Source organism: Mustela nivalis, assembly GCF_964662115.1.
Source record: "Mustela nivalis genome assembly, chromosome: 16".
NCBI lineage: Eukaryota > Metazoa > Chordata > Mammalia > Carnivora > Mustelidae > Mustela > Mustela nivalis.
Genome location: NC_139035.1, coordinates 19,481,854 through 19,492,392, shown reverse-complemented (window position 1 = coordinate 19,492,392; position 10,539 = coordinate 19,481,854). Strand labels below are relative to the sequence as shown.

Here is a 10,539-nt window from a genome sequence, read left to right as displayed (position 1 = left end):
AGCTGACAGTTTAGAGAAGGCCCCCAGACAGCCCCGGCAGGAGTTGGGACCTCTGAGTGCTGACAGTATCATCTGCGGGGTCTTAGCTGCTTTGGAAACCACCTGCCCTGACTGTGAAGACTTGAATGGGCTGTGATTGTTCAGACTGGGCCCAGGGAGGAAGTGTGCAGGAGGGGAGTGGTGGGGGGGGGCAGGGAATTTGAGGGGAGAGGGTAGTGGTGGCTTCCAGGCCATGCACACTCAACCCGGGAGAAAACTGCAAGGGGGAGCAAGAGCCAAGTTCAGGCCCCACAGCAGAGAAAGTGAGGCTGGTGTGCCAGCCAGGAGAAGGAAGGAGGGACCCAGAGGGAAAAAGCATGCAGGGGAGGTGGAGAGTAGACGGGAGAGCGCAGGGTGCTCACAGCAGCCCAGGTGCTGCTGAGCGGAAGGGCTTGTAGAGGAACCAGAGGAAGGGGCCGGATGCCTGTCCTCCCTGTGATGGATTCCCAACCCGCCTCCCACCTCCCCAAACCCATGGAAAAGCAGCGCCTCCTTGTGCATCGACATCATCCCTACTCACGCCCATGGGCATAGAGAACCCCTTCCCCAGGGAGAGCACAGGGCCCATGTGAGCACAGACGGAGGAGGACATAGGAGCAGGGTGTGGGGTCTTCCTGTAAGAAAACTGTCCCCCAACTGCAGAAGAAATCCAATGGAGGCCCTCACGGGAGCCCCCACCCACTCTGTGTAGTGGCTGAGCTTTCCTGGGAGGGACCCCCAGCTCAGACAGGGCGGCTTCTCACCAACAGGTCGCTCCCATGGCGGCGCGCAGCCGCAGAGGCCACCATCATGGCGGCCGGGCCCACCCACCTCCGAGAGCTCCCGGGCCTCCGCTGTGGATGGGCCTCGGCTGTGGACAGGCCCCGGGGGTCTTGTCTCCCCAGAGCGGCCGCAGGTGAGGCTTTCCAGGGTGCCTTCACACTCCCCACACCCCACGTCTGGGGCCGTGTGGCTCTGTACCGTGGGGCAGCTCACCCCTGGGGTGGGGGGTGGAAGGGAAGACCTTAGGCCAGAAGCTTCCTGGGAATAGCAGCAGCCAACTCTTGGAGTGTGGGACAAAGTGAAAAGTACTTTCTCGACCTGGGTGGTACAATTTAATGCTATGTGAACCTCAAGCTTTTATTACCAGTCCCTACTTTCCAGATGAGACAATAGCTAAATTAAGCGACATACGTGAGGTAGTGCGTGGCCTGGGCCCCGCTCTCCAGCTCCACGCAAAGCCAGCAGTGCAGTCTGTCCTGCTCCCTTTCTCGCCAACACCTCACGTTTGCGTCTGCTTCTCTCCCTCACACCGAGTCCGGGTCACAATGGAGCTGGCAGCCCCAACCCCACACCTATGACATCTCACATACCGACCACCAGCGGACCAACCGGGTTCCTTGCGGACACTTGGCCGGAGGCGTGGGTGTCAGATACTGTAGACCCCAGGATCACAAATACATGTCTGGCGCGAGCGAACGGTCTCCCCTGGACTGCTTTTCCCATTCTGAAAACGGGGTCTTGATTTTCTCTTTTTTAATGGCTGCCGCAAGCCAAAACACTTTATTCACTTTCTAAAAAAATTTTATTTATTGGTGTCCTTTGTGTGAGAAATTAGAACTGCATCACAAACGGAAGCTTTGGGCTTAAACAATGGTGGGAATAAAAATGACTGCTTCTGAGAAGCCGAGATGAAGAACTTGGGGGCTGGTAACTGGGTTACGGAGAGGCGGAGCCAGGTCCGGAGCTCCCGGGTGGCAGCCAAGCCCCGGTCACGCCCACTTCCCATTAAGCTCCTCATCCATTTGGTGCTTTTTGCAGGAGACTCCGTACTGTTTTGGGCGGGGGACGGTGGGTGGGGAGGAGCGGGGGCCAGGGCCAAGTTCATGGATCAGAAATGGATTCCAATCGTAGCTGGGGATCTAACGTAATCCTAACCCTTTTGGCTTTGTTTCTTCATCTGTGAGGCGGGATAAGGCCACGAAAATAGGTAGCAGTGCTCTGAGCAGCGGCAGGGCGTTCCTTGGGGTCTTTAAAGAAACAACTAGATGCCCATCGATCCAAGACAGCTCGTGTGAATTCCCATCGCCGGAAGGCTGGGGATGGAGCCAACAGACTCCAGGCATTCTCTTCCAGTCCAGGAGGCTGTGGAGGAATATCTGTCAGGAGAGCCTTCTGGATTCGGTGCCCAGTGTGGCAAGCACACAGTGGGGTTCTGATAATTTAGAGTACTGCCCCTCACCTTGAGCCACTGACTGGACAGCTCTGGGACTTGGCCCCTCTTATCCATAATCCAAGGGGACTGAGTGTGTTTAGAATATGGCTTTCAACTCTTTTTTTTTTTTTTTTTAAATTAAAGAATTATTTATTTATTTATTTATTTATTTGACAGACAGAGATCACAAGTAGGCAGAGTGAGAGAGAGAGAGGAGGAAGCAGGCTCCCTGCTGAGCAGAGAGTCCGATGTGGGGCTTGATCCCAGTACCCTGAGATCATGACCTGAGACGAAGGCAGAGGCTTTAACCCACTGAGCCACCCAGGCGCCCCTGGCTTTCAACTCTTAAGGAAATGTTAAATTCACCGTATTCCTCAAACTGTTAAATAAGTGAATTCCTTTCCCAGTTTTCTGGGTAGGGGTCCTGAGAGATCACACCAAAATCGTGGATTTCAAAATTTGAGTCTGTAAGAATTAAATCTGTCTATCTTATGGTTTATGTGTAAACTCTTTCAGTTTTCTAGGTTTTTCTTGTAACTTGACATACAACCACATCCATAAAGTGACTCCTAGTTTAGGCAAAGTAGGGAACCACAATTAGAAGCATGTAAACTGGTGGTCACTGTAGCGAAAAAGCTAAACAGAAATTTTGTTAAGTCCAATTCTGGACAAAATTGAGACTCTTTCTGGTATTTTCTCCCTTGAGCACCTCTCTTTCGTGAACCCTTCCTTTGCTCTATTCAGCCCCACCTCAAGTCCTCATTGCCGTGTTCCAAATCCAAATGGAAAAGAAGACAGATCCATGCACCCTACTAATGCTTTGTGGCAGAGATAGTTAATGCCCCGCACTACTCCAGACGTTTTCCCACATCCCCCCTCACGCCCCTGCACTTAGATCAGGGCCACAGACTGGCCAGTGGACTGTGCATTGAAGTAGCACGTGACCTAAGTCTGGGGCAGTTAGGAGCAGTGGGAGTTCCCTCCACCACCATCACTGTCACTTGAAGGAAAGCCCGAGATGGAAGGGTGGCAAGATGGACGCTGCCTGGATCCTGGAGCCACTGTGAGCCCCTCAGGAGAGCTGCCTGATTTGCATTATACCACAACGTGACGAAATACAGAACTGTCTTAAGTTACTGAGGTTTCATGGTTTGTTACCTCAGCTCAACCAAACCTAGTCTAAACCATCCTCCCTTCCAGAAGTCTTTTGCTCTCAGAGAGATTTTAGAGGAAACGGGAATGCAAAACACGACAGAAATCCCTTCTCATTGTTGAAATGGGGGTACCTGCTGTAACCAGGGCCACCGCAGCAGCACCTGTAGAACAAGACGATGGGTACCAGGGAACCTTCTTGATACCATGGTTATCAGGGATGGAACAGTACTGTCTGCCTCCTCATGGTCTTGTGCTGCGTGAGGGATTTGAAAAGGCTCCAAAGAGGGAAGTTTTAAGACACTATTTCTTTGGGCAGAAAGTAACCAATCCCAGTTTCTAGAAAGAGGCAAAACAAGGGGACCAGTGTTCTAGAATGATCTTGAAAAGATAGTCACCTAGTGCCAGAGGTAGAAATCCTTTTCTTTTTCCTGTCCCACCCCACATTACCAGTGATTAAAACACCCAGTTGGCTCTCTCCAAAATCCTACAAGGGTCCAGAAAATTTGATGATTTGGCTCCATATAAGAATTCAAAGGGAAGTAATTTTGCAAACTTTTTGGAAATATGATGAAATGACAATCATGTGCTTCTCTTGAGGAAAGCTGGCCTGATTCTGATGGTCTTTTGCGAAAGCCTTCCTTCCGTCCGCCTCTCCATAGAGGCCCTTCTACAGCACCGTGGATGGTTTCAGGAATTACACAGATGGTAGCAACTGCAGACCAGGGAAGAGGCTCTTGGAAAGGAGGCCAAGGACTACCCTGGATCCTAAGTTCAGGTTTTTCTTTTAGTGTTCCCTCCCACATGACTGCTCTTAGGAGTCTGGCAAGGCAGCATAGCAGACTGCAGTTTCCTGAGGAGGTCCCTCTCTCCCTCCAATGCCGGTGACATCCGCAGTGGAGAGGACCCCGTCCCAACTCTGTCCCTGGCTTCCCCCCTCTGCTCCCTCCAGCCAAGCCCGAGTGCGCTTCCAACCAGCTTACGGACACACCTGGATCCCAGAACCACCTGATGAATACTCCAGATACGATCCCTTGGGGTCTGGCAGCACAGGCCAACCAAGTCCCAAACCAGTTTATTAGTTTAACCAAAAGGTAAACAGACGATGGAGATGCAGAAAGACAAGCATGCGAGCAGCTAAGAGCATTACCCGGCTGTCCACCAGGAAACAAATTTAACACATTGAAAGTGGCATTAAATAAATGAGGCTATGTTTTATCTACTTGGAATTTCCATTGTCTTTAAAAAAGGAAAATATATATATATATATTTTTACATTGCAGTATATAAATCTAGACTCTACATATACAGTACAATACAGAGGGCGAGCACACGGGCGCAACACTTAGGTCTTCGCAGCCACACCCTAAACCAGGCCAACGGTCCTAATATTTTGCGACCTGCAAACCAAGAAATTCAGGCTGAGGCTACGTTTACTTCAATCTCCACGATGTCTAGCACCCTGGCGATCTCTCCTCCAAGCACAGAAGCACAAATCGGACGAGCCTTGCAAACCGAAGAAAGTGCTTTTCGACCAGTTGAAACCCGGTCGGTCTTCCAATGCATGGTCTAAGCTGCTAGAAAGACCTAAAGGAAATGTGAGGCCTTCCTGGCTCATTCTTTGGTCCACCGCCACACGTCTCTAAACTTCCCTGGTATTTCTTGCAGATTTCATATGGCTATTTACATGACAGAAATCTCACATAACCTTTGGGAGCCATCTTAACGGGATCAGGAAAAAAGAAAAAAAAAAGCTTCATGTTACAATCTATACTTTGTATCTGGGTTGGTTCTCTTTATTTTTGGAATAAAAACAGATATTTTGAGATTTTTTTTTTTTTTTCTTAAAAAGGACATTCTGAAAGTGCTTCTTACACATGTCGATATCCCACATTATGGCTTTTTAGGTCAAACCCCAGCACAGCTCAAATTTGTAAGGGAGAGGGTGATGGTGTTCCAAGAGACAAAAATGTCATTTAACAGTAACACTGTGATGGCAACTGTGGGGACCTGAAAAAAAAAATGCTATTGATTCCATGTGAAAGAAATGTACCTCATTAGAAATGATCTCAATGATATAGGTGGCCCCGTTTCTTTCCCCGGGACTAGGCACAGTAATGCTATAAAGGTTAGTAGGTAAAACAGGACGCTGCTGTGAGCGGGGAACCTCTTCTGAGGGGCGGCTGACAGAGCACTCGCTGTTCAGAAAGCTTCACAGCCTCAAAATGATCCGACAGAGTCCATCGCAAGTAGGAATTTCTACACCTGAGGAACACATTGTACGTCACAGCGAGGTTCGACGATCCAAGATGGCGAGACACTCCAGACGTACAGTTCTACATGCAGAAGAAGGCAATCAGAAATGGCAACGAAGTAGTGGCATTCCGAGACGGGTAAGAGTCCAAATGAGTCACCGTTCTTTTGTGCTTTCTCTTCTGGCTGAGATGGTACCCAAGAGCATGGCTATCTGTGCGGTCAGGACTGCGATCTGCTTGTTGGGGTCAGGGAGGGGGCAGAACACAGTGCCAGAAATCAAAATGGGCTTATGTTGACTCCAGAGGTGTCACGATGGCAGAACTGGCGGGTCAGATGGGCCTCCTTGTCGCCCTCTGCCCCCTGGGGTCGCAGAAGGCGGCAGAAGCGGCAGATGCGGGCAGAGGTCGAAAGCCACTGGCTTATCCAAACCCTTCCTGAAGTGGCCTTTCATTCAGCCGTGGCCGCCCCGCCTCCGCAGCTCTGATGTTCTGGTGGCACTTGTTGGAAAAGGGAAGTTTTCTCCCTTGATAAAAACGGTTTGGACTTCTTATAATACTGGCACAAAGGACACTCTGTATTCCTAGGATTGATTCGGTTTAGTTGGAAGGTATGAGACTCGGTTTTCAGTTCTATTTCCCTGTAAAAAGTGACCTCGACATCCCAGGCCATTGTGCAAATTTGTTTTTCCATAGTCCAGAATATCCCATAAGTCCCTCATATATTTATATATGCACACATACTTCCCTAATATGTGTACATATATATATTTATAAAAGTGGGTAATTTTGCATTTCAGTCTCAAATAGGTCAAAGAGAACCAGTGAAGCATTCATCCATTTCATTGTCAAACTCATCTCCAATCTCCCCACAATGCCTATCCTCGTGCCTTTGCACACCAGAGGTGCTCAATAAATACCAGCTGACTTCACCACGATGCTCTAACACTGGATGGTCGTTGCGATCACCACGGCCTGTTCTCAGCCCCGCTCCGCCTTTGGCCGGCAAGGGGGCCCCAGCCCCTCCCTTCAGAGGGTGACTTTGCTGTGCCTGTTGCTCCAGCAGCCCCGCTTAGCTGTCCTGGGCAATGTCAAGCTGGTCCGGCTACGCAATTTCACTTGTTCTTCCATGGGGTTCTTCTTGCGTAAAATGAAGTCAAAGTTCACTTGGCTGTTCATGGCATAAAAGACGTTGGCCGAGTCCGGGATCACGAGTTCTGAAAGAGACCAGGAGAGAGAAGACAGTCAGCTGGTGTAGGTCAGCCCAGCACTGCCACACAGCAGGGACTATGGCCCTGTGTCCCTGGGCTATGGATGGAACCAGGCAATGACTACCGTCCCCAAATTGGCTTGCTCAACTCCTCAATCCCAATTTTAAAAAATGAAGTACAAATATGATCTTAGAAATCTGGTCCATGAACTAGATGACCAACTGCAGACGATTTTAGCTAGAAGAAAGTAGAGTAGAAAACACAGGCCAACTGACATGGAATGAGGACTCCCAGGACTGCGGCCAGTCAGCGGCAGAGCTGGGACACCAACCCGGGCGTCCTTCCTCCCATGGTCGATTTCCTGCTCTAGCATGCGGCCTTTCTCAGACACCCAGAGGATCCAACGACATGGGGGAGAAACGAAAAATCAACAGGTTTTTCCAGAACTCTCGATACTTGGAATGTTGAAATATTTTTTGAAGTAGTCCCAAGTCAAACCAGTTTAATATACAGCATCCAAATAAGACAGTGTGTATCTGTTAACATTTAAACTGTATCTACCCCAGTGATTCCCAACCAGACAGCTGCAATTTCTGAACAAGGACAATGCCAAGTGTTAGACAAAATCATCAAGCAAAGTTATTTGAATTCATTTTTCATTTTAAAAGAAGGTATATACTATACCTTCTTTTAAAGAAGAAGGGGTGATGGGTATCTAAGAAAACCAAATGGGGAATCAAAGAGGTAAGATGGAAAGTCTACTGGTGGCAGCAGAGTTGGGGAGGCCATCAACAGACGGGCATCTACTTGCAGATTCAGCGAGGCCGATGTCAACTTCAAACACGGAAATTCTATAGCAGGACTGATGCCATCAGGTTCTAAGTGACTCTGGTACATTTTCACAAATGTTCTATAAAGAATAACTCCCTTAAAGTGTCCCCAGTCTCCTGCCTACATAGTCCTGGGTCAGTAACAATTCACCTCACAGCTTTATGTCACTTAGCACACCTCCAAATACTTGTGGGCACCTTATTTCTTGTTATCCTCACAGCCACTCAGTGATGTACGAAGAACTAGGAGGGTACTGCCTCCTTTTCACTAAGGACCACAGCCACAGGAGGTCAGACAGCCCACCAAAGCCCACCCAAGTAGTGAAGAAACCTGGGCCCAGACTACACTTCAGGGCTCCTGGTTCTTCAGACTCATCGGCCTCACCTTAGCGTTGTTTTGTGGGCAATATGGTCCAACTCAAGAGACTACATTGTAGGCTTCGAATTTTACATGTAATGACAATAAAAGATATGACTGACATGGGTTTGCCCCTCAAGCGAGGGCTCAGCTGAACGAATGAGAAGCCCCTCAGAGGTAACTGAAAAATAATTTCATCAGAGGATAGAACTTTTCACCTCTAGGAAAAGGTACAGCCACTGTTCTCTGGGCTCAAGACACAGCCCTGGGTGATCTGTTGGCAAAATGGAGTGTGAAGAGCTGCTCCCCTCTCATACCCCCAACTTGTGTAATTCTTCTTGTCATGAGCGGGGCGCTTCTCGTCGGTGAACAGCCCTACATTCAGATGCTTGAATCGGTTAGTGTTGGGTCGGCCAGCAGATGGGGTTGGCCTCGGTCAACAACTGCACTTGGAAAGAGACTTAGTGTGACTGAGTTTTATGAGGTGACAGGGTCCAGAGGAGTCACCTACCAGCCTGTCTCCTCCTCTCGACAAATACAATCCCAATTCAAACCAGCAAAAAGTAGATACATTTTGGGTGAGTATTTTCCCAGCATTTTCATAAAAGGAATTTCTGTGAACAGTGGGTTTCTAGGCATCCTGAAGTATGATTACCAGTTCTTTGCCTCAGGAACTGTGAGGTATTGAGTCTTCAGATTCCAGGAGCACCTGGCTGGCTCAGTTGGGGAAGCGTCTGCCTTCAGCTCAGGTCATGATCTCAGGTCCTGAGGTCGATCCCCATGTGGGGCTCCCTGCTCAACAGGGAGTCTGCTCTCCCTCTGTCTCTCTCTCTTTCCCTCAAATAAGTGAATAAAATATTTGGAAAAAAAATCTTCAGATTCTGGGGCGCCTGGGTGGCTCAGTGGGTTAAGCCGCTGCCTTCGGCTCAGGTCATGATCTCAGGGTCCTGGGATCGAGGCCCGCATCGGGCTCTCTGCTCAGCAGGGAGTCTGCTTCCCTCTCTCTCTCTCTGCCTGCCTCTCCATCTACTTGTGATTTCTCTCTGTCAAATAAATAAATAAAATCTTAAAAAAAAAAATCTTCAGATTCTGGAGTTAGAAGCTTTGGCTACTTGAAGGTCAATCACGAATAAAGATAAACTGGAAGATAAACCTAGAAACCTCTCACACATAAGACATTGAAAAAAATGAGAAATTATTATAAGGACCACTACATTTCAGATGCACGTACAACTTAGACTTACATTTTTGGGTAGAGGAGGTGTGCGACCGGCTGCAAAGACCCAACAGGCCCCACCTCTCCCCCACCTCCAGACACAGGGAGAGACCTCTTTCTAGAAGGCTTGATACACAGTTTACAGAGAATGGGCAGGAGGGTGATCAGCAAAACAGTAGGAAAAACAGGGTTGTGGCGAGAGTAGCTTGAGGTGCTTCTCTAGGAGGGAGGTCATGACACGGGTTCCCCACACAATACCACTCGTGCACAATTAAAAACCCTTCCTTAGTTCCATTTAAAAAAAACCCAAAAAGTGGCTCAGTGGGTTAAGCGTCTGCCTTCAGCTCAGATCATGATCCCAGGGTCCTGGGATCGAGCCCCACATCAGGCTCCCTGCTCAGCGGGGAGCCTGCGTCTCCCTCTCCCTCTGTCTCTTCTCTCTGCTCGTGCTCTCTCTCTCAAAAAAATCTTAAAACAAAACAAAACAAAAGCACAAAAACATTGCATTCATTTTTCCGATTCCTAAGACTGGGGTCCCTGCCCCGAGAAGCAGCGCGCCCACCTTTGTCCTCCGAGATGACCTGCACCAGCTCGTACTCCTCGGCCGGGTCTGAGTCCAGATTGTGCTTCAGCATCGCCCTCTGGATCACCGCGGGGGTCTTGTCCTGGCTCGTCAGCTGGAAAGACAACGGAAGGGTCTCTAGGTACTCGCTTCATGCTTCCTGGGAGAGTGCTCCGGGCCCTCCTCCTCTTGCTGCCGCGTGTCTCCCGCAGGCCCAGCAGGATGAGACAGGAGCAGGAGCCAGAACTCCGGGGTTCTAGTCCTGGCCCCGCCCTGCGTAGCCACATGACAAAGCATCTTCTCTTAGTAAAACAGAACGTGTGCCCCTCTCCTTGTCTATCTCCCCCACAGTGGTTGAGGTTCCAGGGTGGGGGAAAACAGGAGGGTATAGTGAAAAATGCACAGGGTTTTGGTCCTGGGCCGAAATTAGCCTGACGTGTTCAGCACCAGTTACAACCTGTGGGTTAGAAATGGTCCCAGTTCTGCACGCTGGCCATTTCAAAAAGCACAAGGGACTCCTCCGTGAGCCAGCCATGGCGCTGCTAGGTATTTAGCAAGAGAAATGAAAACCTGTGTCCGCAAAAGGACTTCTCCTACAGAAATGTTCACGGCAGATTCGCTCCTAGTAGCCCCAAAGTGGAATCAGCCCAAATCTCCCTCAGCAGGGGAGAACAGGGAAATGGACAAAAAGCCCCGACTGCGTTCCTGATAGACACAGCTCAGCC

At 49.5% G+C, this 10,539-nt stretch overlaps 1 protein-coding gene across 4 annotated transcripts in view; it reads right to left on the bottom strand.

Annotated features, from left to right (window-relative positions):
* Window positions 1–4,410: 4,410 nt before the first annotated feature.
* The window catches only part of RGL1 (ral guanine nucleotide dissociation stimulator like 1), a 250,261-nt gene continuing 244,132 nt past the window's right edge, over window positions 4,411–10,539 (bottom strand). For all 4 annotated transcript variants that reach the window (XM_082702932.1, XM_082702929.1, XM_082702930.1 and 1 more), the window contains 2 exons: window positions 9,815–9,929; window positions 4,411–6,854 (listed from right to left, as the gene is read on the bottom strand). In XM_082702932.1, coding sequence (XP_082559058.1) covers window positions 6,667–6,854; window positions 9,815–9,929 — 303 coding nt within the window. In that variant the 3' untranslated portion in view covers window positions 4,411–6,666. The remainder of the gene's footprint in view (window positions 6,855–9,814; window positions 9,930–10,539) is intronic.